Source organism: Temnothorax americanus, unplaced genomic scaffold (assembly GCF_048541705.1).
Source record: "Temnothorax americanus isolate GAGA-0224 unplaced genomic scaffold, ASM4854170v1 Scaffold1, whole genome shotgun sequence".
Classification (NCBI taxonomy): Eukaryota; Metazoa; Arthropoda; class Insecta; order Hymenoptera; family Formicidae; genus Temnothorax; species Temnothorax americanus.
The window spans coordinates 3,813,082-3,827,775 of record NW_027509230.1 but is presented as its reverse complement, the minus strand read 5'-3'; the positions used below and the strand labels follow the sequence as shown (position 1 = coordinate 3,827,775).

Below are 14,694 nucleotides of genomic sequence, written 5' to 3'. Positions count from 1 at the left end.
TTAACGACATAATAAAATACGATGACATACGGCAACACTATGACGTCGACACGCGGCGGCTCGTAGGAAAAGCCGCAGCGCGGCTATAAATCCTGCTTCCATCTGTACTTTATAAATCATGGAAGAACGTGTCGTACCTGCAATGAGTAAAATCGGCAGAACGGTCGCGATACGCGACATCACCTCGCGACTTACAATTAGAGCGCGACGTCGCACTTCTCGGAGCCGATTTTATCTGTTTTTATTTCTTTTTTTTTTTTTTCAAATCGGGATTTCTCCGAATCTCGGGAGACCGCGTCTCGATCGTCATTTATACGAATTTCTATCCGGGGAAATGGAACTTATCGATTCGCGCACGTTTCATCCACCTAGTCGAATCTAACGGGCGATATCGACATCTCTCTGATCGCGCGTCCCTCGAAAATCAATATAAACAACGTTCGTTTTTCATTACCGATCGGAAATCCCGAGTCGGTTTTCAATTCCGGCATTTAAAAATTTTTTAATTTGACTTTTTAGCGGCACTTTCAACGAAGTAAAAATCACGTCGAATCGTAAAAACCTTTCCGATATCGCAATATTATTAGCGTCTCTCGTCTGCGGCTGTGTACCCGACTGCTTCTCTTTCGAGAGACGGTATATACTCTACCACCCGTTTGGAGGATTAATTACACGTCGTTTCATCTCCACGGAAGCTACTTCGGCCACCTCGTGGTGCCGGGGGTAGCTTCATTGCCAATTCCAATTCGAGAAAATCGCGGAAAGTACGGTACACTGTGCAAAGTTGCTCTCGACCCGCTTCCTCGGACTTACCGCGCCTGCAGCCTTTATATACGTTCGCCGTCACTTTCCAACGCAAACGGAACGCCTATTCCCCGTACGCTTTAACGTCGACGATGCAATCCGCGGCGAGCGACAAAATTAGACGGAAAACGGCAGCGAAAGAATTAATTTGATATTATACATTGTCCGACCGCGCGACACTCGCGAAAGGCCGTTCTCTCCTGGCGGTCGTTCCGCTACGCGGAACAGTTGGACGTTTGTTTGAAGTTTATCCAAAAGGTAATTCATTTCAACTGCCTTTTTTTTTTATCCGCAGGTGATCGCTTTTTGTTTCTAGCAGCGTCATAAATCACCGCGCGATGTGAAACGTTAAATAAAAAGCCGTCTCTTGCATTCTGAGCTCTGCTGGAAATGCAATAATGTCTGGATTATAACTGGGTAGTGAAGAGAACATCCGGAAGGGTAAAAGCGCTTGTTACAGCTCGCAAAAGCATTTTGCAATATACGCAAATAACGTTATATTAATATTGAAGCATACAAATACATAGCTTATGATTAATTACTATTTACAATAATTTCGTTTTTTACGACAAAATAGTGACAGATTATCGGAAAAAAATAATTGCATTTTATTATTTTTATATATATATATATATTCTATTTCTATTATATATATATATACGCATGTAAGTATTTTAACTTAATTCATCGTTAAACTCGTTTGATTTCAGTTTCAATTTAATTTAAATAATATAATTTATATTCATATAATAAAGTACAATTCAAAATTATTAAATTTTACGAAAGTAAAATCAGTTCGTTCGCGTTTCTCCCGAACGTCCGCCTCAGTTTTGGACTCGCGCAAAACGTTTTAAATGAAGCGAAAACATTTGAAAAATTGTTTCGAAGTATTTTCTGGCGAATTTATTGGGCGGCGGAGAGACACTCAGGATACAAGAAGCGAATGGACCAACCTGCACCTAACATCTCGTTGAAATTGAATAGGAAAACAATCGGGGTTAACGACGGAACGATTGCCCTTAAAATAAGTAACAATTTTTGCCTAACGAGGCAAAACAAACGGATAATTTATCCCTGGGTCTATTTATTCCCCCCGCTGGGATCTTCCCAAGTCCAGCGCGCGCGGTCTCACTCTCTCTTTCCTCCTTTTTCATAAGCTAACTTTCAATTTGCGGGCGCGAAAGCGAGTATATACTGTGAACCCACATTCGCGGGATGGCGGTGCCATCCTTGAAATCCATTTTCACGGATAAATGAAAACTTGCTGAACTTTACATCTCGCGCCACTTTGCATACATCTGAAAAGTTTCGCGCTGGAAAATTAAAATTTTCCCGCTACCTCAGCTATATCGCCACGAAATTTCAATTGGCTTGTCAGAAACGCGAGTCCGGGCACCTGGATTTTAATTAATGCGCGGCAAACCGAGATCGCAGATAGATCTTTTTAGATAGATTTTAAATTGTCATACCGTGTTAGGGTGATGTATAAGCGTATTATTATCCGTTATGAATTTCGCGGAAGATTTATGAAAACATTTCCGAAATTAATTGCTACATTAAATCGTGATGTGTGACAGATATTATCGCTGTGGAAATGATTCACGCTCTCTGTCATTAATTATACAATAATTTCACGGTTTTCATAGACGAGAAACGAAATAAAATGCGAGTCATTAAAATTCCCTTGAAAAAAAAAACCGCTCGAAACTTGTCAGACGTGAGTTTACCGCTTCCTCAGAGTTTCAGTTTCTGTCAGTCCTTAAGAGATGAAACAGTTGCAAGGTGTAACACGGAACTCCGGCTTTCTTTTTCGCCATTCACGCTGAAGATTTCTAATCCAAATTTATCTTTATCGCCGCTGGTGTATATTTACGGAACACCCTGCCCTATATACATATAATGCACATCGTACTCTCTATATCTCGGGAAACAAAATAAACAAAAAATTGTTGTGGATATAAATCCGCCCCTCGATTTTTTATGAACACTTCTGTTTCGAATTTCGTTTATTGCATCAGGATCGTTGATGGCTGTCAACAACGCGGCAACAACGGTCCTATATTGCGTTTACAAAATCCGTCGGTAAACATATCTCGTTCGATATGCGTGGAAAAGTGCGATTTGTGTGTCGGACGCGAATTTAGAAACATATTTTACACCGTTTCCATTTCCATGCGTTATTTTGGGATTAAATCCAGAGATTTAGTCGCCAGTGTCTGATTTAACAGTAAGGCAAAATAAGAACAGCAATATAATCCTAAAATGGGGAGAGTATTTACGATTCGAAGGGATCAACACTTTCGCGAAATATCAAAATTATCGGTTAACAACTAAAAAAGGGCCACTTCGATCAAGCTTCGATTAACTTAATCGTTGATTAGTCCATTGGAAATAAACCAATCACGTTTGTCAATCTGCTTAATGAGAAAATGCACGTGGTCATTTCCAATGGACTAATCAACGATTAAATTAATCAGAGCTTGGTCGAAGTGGCCCTAAATTATACGCGAAACAAACCATTGGTCAACAAATCGCGTGATAATCATTTGTTTTCTAAGCACTCTAAATCTAATTAAATTCCAGAAATAACGAATATTTATTTATTAGGACCTTTATTTAGGAATGATCCAGAGATTCAGTCGCCAGTCTGATCAGGGCAAAATAAAGAGCACACAGTAATATCGAAATAATCCTAAAACAGAAAGTATCGATATTCGAAGAGATTAACCTTCGCAAAAGAGCAAAATTATCGGTTAACAATTAATTACACGCGAAACGAACATTCTGCATACCGTAATTAGTTCGCCACGATCGCTAATAAAATAATTTACTTTCTAAGCATAATAAACCTAAATAAATCCCAGAAATAACGAATATTTATTATCTAGGCTCATTCAGGGATATCCTGGAAAAAAAAAATAAATTCATTACATCCGTGGCGCGACACGTCGTCGCGCAAAAAGCGACATCAATTTCGCAACAAAGTGCGTAGAAGCCACCCCGTGCGTCGTTGCGTCGGGTATACCCGGGGATTTTCCAGTAATGAACGGCCGTATTGAGAAACACTGGGTCCGAACGACGCCACGTCCTGCTGCCCTTTAGTCATCGAAACCGCTCCTCCCTTCCTGGCAGCCCTTAACGCCGGGAGCCCTCGGCAGTGGTGCGTTAAGTTCGGGGGGGGGGGGGGATTCGTAGCCCTCGTAGGCCTCTCGCTCTCGCCAGCCGTCCGTGACGACGAGGGTGAAGCCGGTGAAGAACGACAGGCGCGCTGGGCGCGCGGCGTGTCGACCGTGTCGTACGTCGTACAGTCATGCGTGAGACCTCGTCGGAGTGAGTCACTTCGCCCCGCGCTTCTTTCCGCGAGCTCGTCGTCCCCTGCCGGTTTTCGCGTCGTTGCGAAATCCGTTCGTTCTAGAGAGGAGAGGAGAGGAGAGGAGAGGAGAGCGAGTCGTCGACACGGGCGCGCGCGAGATCGAGCGATCTCTCATCTTGCCGAGTTTACTGCGTCTTTGCCGGCCGCGCGCGCGCGTGTTTCGAGAGAAAATCGGGAGAAAAAGGCTGAGGCGAGTTCAGGGAAGCCGCCGATCGGGGGAGTTCCGATCCCACGAGCGGCGAGCGGCGCTTCTTGCACCGCTTGCCGCTTGCAGTTGCGCGCGAGACGCCGTCGAGGTGACGTCGCGCCACGTCGCGCTCGAGCGAGGTAACGGTAACGGCTCGTACGAGGGGATTCTCGGCCACGGGGATCTCGCGTGTTTACTTACGCCGGATCTGATTCGATCGCCCGTCAGTTTGGGGGATCGAAACGTTACGAGGCGACGGGACGCGTAGGACTACAGCTGCACCGGTAACAGCGGCGATAACCTCTTCGGAACAGGCGGTACGTGCTGATGTGTGTATACGTGTTTGCGTTGCGTTTGTATTTTCGTGACGTATATATGTCCTTTTTTTTTGGTCGTTCCGCTTGGAGTTTTTATTTTGTGGTGACGCGCCGTGTCCGAGAAGAGTGTCGATCTCGCGCGGCGATCGTTCAACGTGAAGTTACGCGGTAAAGACGCGAGAAATTCGCCTTTGTCTTTGTGCGGCGTGCGGCGACGGGATTCTCCATTTTGAAGTTCGACGCGGTCCGGACTCTCCGCAAAGTTCAGTGACGGAATCTCGGCGGTTCTGCTCGAGAACGCTTTCGATCTTTTCAATTCCCGTTTGTTTCTCTTTCATTCGCGATCTCGTGATCGATTACGAGCGGTTGATCGCAAACGCGCCGTGCCTCGATAATTCGTCTTGGAAGTAACTGCGTTTCGTATACCGTTTCACGGCGACGCATTTTTTCCCACAGTTTATCGGATATATCACGGAAAATACATCGCGTGCGCGCACGCGCATAACGATTTCGCAATCTGTTCCGTGAGTAACTCGCGGAAGAGATCGATTCACGATTATCGGCTTGGCCGGACGCCAAATTCGCCATTCATATCCGCGCGCAAGCGGTCGATTTCTAATCGTAAATTTTCGATTCGCGCCGGTGAATATCGCGGCGGGGAATCAATCGGCCGGTCTAACCGTCTGAAATTCGCGTCAGACTCGCTCTCGATTACGAAATTTCGCCGCAACTCGATCTTCGGCCGCGCTCCAACTTCTCGCTGACTTCCCTCGGAAATTACGAAGCCGAGGTTTTTCTAGGTCCTTTTTCGGATTCGAACTCCGGCAAACTTAATTTTCTCAATTCTTTTCCTTTAGAAACAAATTGCTTCTTTTTTTTTATCTCAAGACTGAGAAAGAGAGAGATAGCTCGAGAATATTTAGCGGACACTTCGGTGTATCGCGTATTCCGTATGGCGAAGTAATTATCGGATTAAATAAACGCGCGCATGTGTGAAAATATCTGTTTTGACTCTTCAATTTGTAAGTAGTAAGATTGAAATTAAAATTTAAATTCGTCGAACGTCGAGGCTACCGGGAAGGTAGAATAATTTTGACGAAAGAAACGCGTTGCCGTGCGCCGCCGGTTGAAAAACACTGGTCGAAACTCGAAACTGCGTACCACATAGGGGGAATCGTCCTTTTTTTTCTACTACGCAACGCGTCTGCCCTTGAACAGGCTAAAGGAAGAAGGGAACTCGGCCGGGAGCGCGCGCGCGCGCGCGCACGTATACGTATACGTACAGGACGATTCACCGTTCGGTGACTTTGTAGAAGCGGTGATGCAACTCGCTCCTGGAGAGGAAGGAAAAGTCCGCGATGACGACGGTGTAACGGCGCGGTTCTGTCGAGCTACACCTTGCTAACTTCAAGCCACCTCGCCCTCCGCTCCCCACGCCCTCGTCTCGTCCCTATTGGCGCGTAGTGTGTGCGCGCGAGCGCGCGCGATATACGCAGCGCGAATATACGTATATATGGTTGCGATGGTGTGAGTGAGATCGCGCGTGCGGATCGTTCGCGGTCTCGGCGGCAGCCTGTATAGCTTCGTCCGCGGCAAGCATCTGGTGGTTGGGGTATTCGCGCGCACCGTAGAAGAAACCGGAGGAAGAGGGATCCGTTCACTACTCGACGCCGATCGTCCCGGACCGACGCGACGATGCGGCCCCTCGGGAAGTCGTCGTGGCGATGGGCCATCAGTGAAGTGGGTGAGTACGAACAGGAAGTACGTGTACGCCGCACCGTGCGAAGACAGCGTTCCTGGGCCGCGGTCGTCGTCATTTTTCGAAATTAATTTTTCGCATCGGGTGAACTGCCGGCTAAAAAAAGCGTTGAAACTTTGCTTTGTCCCGACTTGGCATAACGGTATAGCGTTCTCATTGTTGAATTACAAGCGTTTTGCGAATAATTATTCAAAGCATTTTAAACACATAATATTATAATATAATAATATATATAATATTATTATAATATATATAACAATGTATAATATTATTATAATATAATATATATTATAATATGAATAAGAAATTGAGAGATATATGTATTAAAAATAATAAATAGAGATGCGCGTTCAAGAAAAATTCAATTTGAAAATAATTAATTTTATCTTATGATTTAAAATACATTTTTGAAGAACGTTTATATTAATACAAATGAGCTACAGTTAGGATCTAATAATCCAATCCGATTTGTATCACTCATGGATATATAATCGTACTATTTGTGATATAGTCTGCAAACGTCTGCAAAACAGACGTATATCATAAATAGTAAATAGGCGAATGCACACGCGTATAAGGTGCGCGCGATTGGAAAAGCAGCAATTTTATTTGTCATCGGAAGCATGCGCCGCATAACGATCCGAGAATGTATAAATGAACATTTATACCGCAAGGGAACTCATAATTTATTTACGCATTGATTTACGTAGAGCGTTAAGAATTTTTCTGCGAGCAAGTGGAATTCATATACGTTTAATACGTTCCCCTCTGTTTTTCACGGCTGCACGCATTCGCAAGCCTGACTGACATTTAACTGAAAGTCGGCGGACGTTGTTCGCTTAATCCAGGAAGAGAAACGCGTTTCTTCAAAAGCGAATTGACGGTAATAGGGAGGTATGCGTTTTCGTATAGGATAAGAAAAATGGCGCGTGCAGCGTTGTACAACTCGCGTGTGATTAAATGGAAACCCGGGATCGCTGTCTTCCACGTTGATAAATCGCGTCTTCGGAATGAGCGCGGGATGAGGAACTCGAAAAGATGCTCCGAGAGAAACCGCGGGGCATCCTCGCGCGATCGATGCGCGAGGACAACAAATGATACTGCTAGAAGGGGAGCGCGCGATATCCTGGAAAATTGATTTTTTTTCCCGAATTGTCGAAGTGAAACGATGATGTCGGAGGTAATACTCTTTTTCTCTCCTCTCCCCCTCTGTCTGTCTCTTCGGGTAATACCTCGGCTGCGCGCGGAATTTTTCAGCGACTTACTCCGCGACGTTTCATTAATATGATAAAATGGAACATCACGAAGATTCCTTAACCGAGTCTCTCCCCCGCGCCGCGCCGCCGCATTCCGCATTGTGAAAGGCGGGGCGATATCGAGGAAAGATAATTTCAACGAATGGATTTCGCGCGACGTCGGTTTAACGACACGCTTCCCGTTAATAATTTCGTTGCGGAAACGTGATTTTCGCTCGCGCACTGGCGGATGATAAACACATTTAATTTCGATCCCGCTGTAAACTGGATGTTCCGACGGACAAACAGACAGACAGACACGGGTAGCGGGTTTCTCTCATTCCGGAGATACGAAATGCCGCGAATTGTTTCCACCGACGTAACGAGATTGCGTCAACCGTTGGTTGCGTACCACGATCGTTGCGCGCGGGCGAAGTCGATGGAGAGAAGCGCACGTAGATGACGTGCCCCGCCGACTTGGGGCGAAGTTACGTTGTAATCTTCTTACAACCGCGGAGAAACGTCGGAACTTGGACGCGTCGGTCGCGTCAATAAACCATTAGCACGAACGTAAACTAAAAGCCGTCGTACCTACGGGAACTGCAACGTCGCGTCGGTGGCCGTCGAAAGCGCTTTTTCCCTCAGTCCCGAATTCGCGCGTTTGCGGGAGGGAGGATCCGATTGTGTCGTGAGTTTGAAACTACTTCGATTTTTTTTGTTTTTAATACGATCGGCAATGGAAATTTGGCCGCACTTTGCCACGAGATGCATGCAATATTCATCTAGCTCTGGCATGCTATTCTCGACGTTATTGCTCAGATGAATCATTGTAAATAAAATAATTATTGACTGTTATTATTACGTAATAGTAATTATATATTATTATTTATAGATTATTATTATGATTATTATCTCTCTCTAAATCTGAATCAGTGAATAGTATCACTGAGAAAAAAATTTTTTAGATCCAAGAAAATATTTCTTTGAATAGTCCTAATAACATATTTACTTAATATAATCACATATTTATATATATATATATATATATATATATATATATCACACAATATAATCACATAATCACTTATTTAGAATTATATAATTTTACTGAAATTAAGTAAAAATATCTAATTCCAAATAAATATGTGTAAATATTATATTAAGTAAATATGTTATTAGGACTATATATATATATATTCAAAGAAATATTTTCTTGGATCTAAAAATTTTTTCTCAGTGTACTGTGAATCAGTAGTGAATAGTCACCGATTCAGATTTAGGCTGGATTCGGGGAGCGCGCTATTAGCGCTATTTGCTTATTCTATCCTTGTTTTTACACCTGATGAGCGATAAAGACAGAATGATGCAATAGCGCTAATAGCGCGCTCCTCGAATGCAGCCTTAAAGTATGAAAACAGGAAAAGACGACTAAATATGTGTATACATATGCGTGCTTTTATTATTTTCTTGTATTCAAAGCTTAATTCCTTTTCAACCATAAAACTATATATTTAGAGTGGTTACAACTATATTTAATATTGCATAAACACATACTCTAAATCTATGATAAATACGCAATAAATTTATAATATATATTGCAACGTTAAAAATACGATTGTAAATATAAATATGCATTTTTTTAATTGTTATAATGTTCGGGATTTTTAGCGTCCCGTATATAATAATCTTTTCTGCTCATAATCACTAATTAATTTTAAACATTTTTTATCAGACTATTCCATTTGTCTATCAGTAGACGTGTAGACTGCACATACGTGGATAGAATCAAATACAGCGACTGGGCAATTACTCACGTTTTCTTTCATCGTTCATTTTTGTTTTTTGTCATTATTTGTCTAGCTCGAAGCTTAACTACCAGTCTACCACCCGACAAAGCGTGTAATCTGAGAGTATAGATCAAATTAAGGTTTTCATGTGTATCTTCTGTCGCTGCGCGAACGACAGAAACGCGAAATTAATTGATCGAAATACAAACTTAGAACTTTTTCCAAATTTAACAATTAATTTTTTATAAAATAAATTTATTTGGCTTATATATATAAATAGGCCACGGGGATTTGATGATTTAATTTTAATAGTCTCTTTATCTTTAAAATATACTCTGGACTGCGCTTTGAGTTTAAGTTTAGCGAAGTATGAGTTTAGTGAAGAGAGTAAGTTAACGAGAATACTATACAGAATTTTACAAGAAAATAAGATTATATTAAAAGCAACATTCTGAAAGCGAATTTTAATTGGCCATTCATTCCTTTCATCTGTCACCTTAAGTAGATTCGATAATTAAGTCGTAAATTACTCGATGTTCTTTACAGTTGATCCTATAGTAAAATTGTCGCAGGAAATCCGCAAAAGTTAATTGAAGAATCATTTACAGCGGAATGTTACTCCCGGAATTTTTATTATCTCTTCGTAAACTTAAACTTAAAACGATGAACATTTCCAATTTGGAATGTAAAATAGTTAGAACGTGAATAGACTTGTGATTCGGAAATATGAAATTTATTTTGTATCTATTTCGCTACACAGTAAAGTCCTCTATTATGAGATAGGCTCCTAGAGGTTTCTGCTAAACTAATATAGTTCTATCTGTTGGTTCCATCGTGTACTTATTGCCTTTAGAGTAAAAGTTTAGTGGAAAATTCATTATTCGATCGTGCGTGTGTGTGTGCACTCGCCTACTACATTTTTCAATTCTGGCACATAAACTTTCGGCAATCACGCAAAATAGATGTGGTATCTTATAATAGGGGACTTTCCTCTATTATTTATCGAAGGAACAATTCTAAAAAAACATGTATTGCTTTAAAAAAAATTATGGTATATTGAAAATGTTTTATACTACAAAACGAACTGTCGCAATAAAGCGGCGTAAGCTTTTTAGTTTTAATAATTTTGATTTTTTTTACACTTATATGTGTATTGAATCATAATCAATTTGCACATGAATACGATGCGAGTATACATATAATTATCACGTAAAATCCTAAATCTTGAAGAATAGCATATTTTCATCAGTTATAACTTTAATATTATATAATAGATATGTATCTTATATCTTTTTTACAATCCATATTCTATTCTACTGTATTCAGTACTATTTTTATCACAATTTCTTTTTTGCTCGCTAATATAATTAATTACTCGAAGAAAAGGATGATAATAATTCAGCGCGGCAAACTAATTTAAATTTACCGGATTATATATTTATCGCCATTTAAATATTTTTATCGTTTAAATATCTAATATTCACGTTCCTATATATGCGTGTGTATAAGTACATTCACCTATAAGTGCCTATACCATATTCTATCGCTGCTTTTGGAAAGCCGCCTCGAAAACGGTTAAAAGATTGTGATGGACTGGTGTCGCAAAATTGGTTATTTCAGTTGTTTGCCGTGCGGAGAAAATTGAAAAAGCTACGATCCGAGGCAACGCAGCCATGAAATCGCGCACGTTTAAACAGAATGTATATGTTCACGGTTATTCCGCGACAATTCCTTTTCACTCACGAGCGGCTATGTTATTTGAGTATTTCTTGTGAAAACGTATACGTATGCATTCAGAATTAAAAAGATATATATATGTACATACACAGAATTTCACATGATTTTTCGTTTGACCTTTCGCGTCGCGCACACCGTTGGGAACGATTTCTATATACGTTCGCGTTCACGTAATTAGTAGATAATGCAGGTAATGAATGATAATTAAATGGCATTGCGTCACGGTTAAACGCGGCGATCTTCGCGCGTTGCCTAGTTTCCGTGGAGAAGTGATCGTAAAATTGGACAAGAATTAATCGATACATTTCATTGTGGTTTTCGACGAATTTAATGATTTTCACTCTCCTCCTCCCTCTCTTCCCTAATTTCAGCTTTTGTGCGTATTATTACTGTAATTCAATTCCTCTCCGGCCGAGAACGCAATAATTTACAGTCCACAATTTGCAAATTCCGTATAGTCGCGTTATTCTCAATTGTAAAAATTTTTCACTTGCAAATTCAAACTGACATGGCTTAGAAACGTCCGACGTAATCCGGACACGGCTCTGTACTGAACGTGCCATTGAATATGGTAATTCAATACTGATAGTAATAAGATAATGGTTCTGAATGAACCGGTTTGTACTAGAAACATGTATTTTACATAATATGGAAATGTCGAGATATTATGATGAAATTAGTATTTGATGAAAATTTCGTGTCATTTCTTTTTTTTTACTAAATTGAACTGATTAATATTCTTAATCAAATGGGCTAAATTGTTACGTTGATAGCAATCTATAATGATATTTCTTTCTATAAAAGATTGCACGAAATTTGAGTGTATCACGAAGTGTGGTGGAAATAGAACTGGACGTATAAACAAGAAATTAAATAACACAAAATTAAATGACATAAAAGAGAAAATACCATTTGAGAAATCTTTAATAGCAATTTCGTTATATAATATTAATAGCTGAAGAGATTGTAACGTTTAAAGATAATTCTCTTAACAATATATTGGAAAAATGAGATCTTATCGTCGATATAATTTCGTGTTATTAAGAGTTTATAAAACATATCAGTATTACAGAAATAATGTCAGAAAAATTAAGTTGGTTAGCTTAAAATTAGTTGCTTAACTTAAAATCTTTCCACGATATAAATACAAAACATAAAATTACGATTATTTGCGCAACAAATAATAATAATAATAATAATAATAATTTTTCGATTATTTTTATTTTGTAATTTTTTGATTAATTTTATTTTAATAATAATTGTAACATACTTTTAGAAAGCATTCTGTTACCGATAAATTGATTAATATCGGATTATCTTTTGATATCACTTATTGAGCTTTTGAGGAATTATATCGTGTATTGTGTCAGTTAAAAATTTTCAAGCGTCGCAATTAGTCGTTTTTGATGATTTTTATGCCGTTCTTTCTGTAAAACGATGCATACGCGCCATGTGTATTCATAACGTAACGCACAGCGACATATGCCAAACGGTTAAAAGCGCGTGAACCTGTATTATACGTTTGCCCCGAAATTCGGGTGTATGCACAAAGGTAACAGCAATGTGTGAGCGAGCGCGGGCGAAATCGCGTCACGGTCGTCGCGTCATCTCGCTTGCTACTCTCGTTTGGCGCGGCGTTGGCGTTGCTTGCTTTTCCGTTCACGAGCGAACGCGGTGGAAATAATTGCTTTCGCCGTATTGTGCAACGCGATCGTTTCTCTCGTATCGAAGGTTTTCTTTGAGCGTACGTAGGAGAGGGCGGGCGGGCGCTTTGTGGGGTTACGTGGAGAGAGAACGTTGGACGTTATACGAGGTGTATCTTAACGCACACCGCGCGGTCCCTGCACCCGGGGGGGACACCTAGCATTTTCTCATTTCGCGCCCGAGACTGTTATACCCCGCGGAAATACCGCTCCGCGCTCTCCGTGAAAATTTCCTTCGCGGTGTTTAATTATTTTTCGACCTAAAACATTCCTAGGACTCCGGCGCGCGTATATTACCGCACCTACTTCGCTTAAGAGGGTTTCCTCTTTACGTATAGTTGAGAGAGAAAAACTGGAAGAGGAGCGGCTATAAAATTCGCGGAGAATTGTAGGCAGTCCTACTTCCCCTGTGCATACATATATCAGGAAGAGGTGGAAAGTGTAAGATAGAGAGAGTTGATTTTTAATTCAACGTACAGATAAGCGATGATCCATAAAGATCGACACGAGATACAATTACTTCTTGTTTTTTTTACACACTGGCAATATTAATAATTCATATTTGCTCGAAGCAGAAGATAAAGTGTCGTTCGTGAAACGTGATACAAATACTACGATGATGATAAAATATCGACACCATAAAAATATAACGCGGTACGTTACACAATACACATACACGCACATACACACACGACAAAAGCAAACTAAAGTGTCAAAATTCAAATAAAAGTATCGGTATTCCGATAGTGATGCTATCGTTGATATCTCCCTTAGTATCTTATAACTCGGAATAGATTCATTCTTTGAATAGGCAGATAGAAGAAAAGATTTTCCTCGTTTCGTCAAGTGTAATATGCTTTGTGGAATACGCGCACAGATTTGAAGACTCGTACGTAGATATGGTAGATCGCCGGCGGAGTTAGCCGCGGAATTTCCGCTAGTTCAATTTAACTTTTCTTCGGCGAGCCAAGCGCGCTAACGAACAAATTAAGCCCCAATTTGCATGCGGGCTCTCGCGCTCGCGCTAGCGATCCGCGGCGACGCTGACGACTACGTGATCTCGGCTGGGTTGCGCCGATCTTTTTTTTTTCTTTTTATTCTTCCGCACGACGTAATTGCCAATCACGCCCGTCGCCTTTTACACCGCACAATCGGTGCGAAACGCGTCACTTAACGCCGTTTATACGTTCTCGATCGACCTGCGCGACGCGATATCGCCCGTATCTGATACTATCGGTCTCTTGATTAGTTTCTTTTATCGGGCTGTGTTTCGATTGCCGGAAAATCGATAAAGCGATCGAGGGCCCGAACGAAAGGGCCGCACAAGCCCGCTTCCTTTTTGTCTTTTTTTTTTTTTTTCAATAAATGAGTTATTCGGCATTCGGTTGAATAATAGTCTATCGATCGATGCAACAAGATTTAGTATCCGGATAACATACACGGCGAACAAAAGCGGAACGGATTTATGTTAGTTTTCACAATCGTGATAATTGGTCGTATTCTGATGATCATCGTGGTTTTCACAAACGTTGATACGCTTTTTTTGAATGAAGGATTATATACATACGTATCTCTTTTATCATCACGATGAATTCTCACAATGCTGCAATGTAAAATGAAAGAACATTATTAATATGACATTTGACTCTGATTATAATAATTTCATTTTTTTCTTCGCTCGAAATTTTTTGGCGAGGATACCAGCAGAGGTTTTTATGATTTATCAGAGAGAATTATATCAGAGAATTTCTTTAATAAGCACATCTCAGGATTTTTTACAATAAGCTAAAGG

General features: G+C 40.7%; 1 protein-coding gene across 9 annotated transcripts in view; it reads left to right on the top strand.

Annotated features, from left to right (window-relative positions):
- Lapsyn (Leucine-rich repeat activity-regulated protein at synapses) overlaps positions 1 to 14,694 on the top strand; it is a 92,963-nt gene that overhangs the window by 10,043 nt on the left and 68,226 nt on the right. Inside the window, exons 1-2 of one of the 9 annotated variants that reach the window (XM_077401369.1) lie at positions 4,116 to 4,681; positions 5,995 to 6,425. The exons of 2 other annotated variants lie outside the window; for them this stretch is intronic. In XM_077401369.1, the coding sequence (XP_077257495.1) occupies positions 6,377 to 6,425 (49 nt within the window). In that variant the 5' untranslated portion in view covers positions 4,116 to 4,681; positions 5,995 to 6,376. Of the gene's footprint in view, positions 1 to 4,114; positions 4,850 to 5,849; positions 6,426 to 14,694 lie in introns of those variants that run through there. 6 more of the 9 variants (XM_077401342.1, XM_077401354.1, XM_077401377.1 and 3 more) reach the window with 6 other exon arrangements.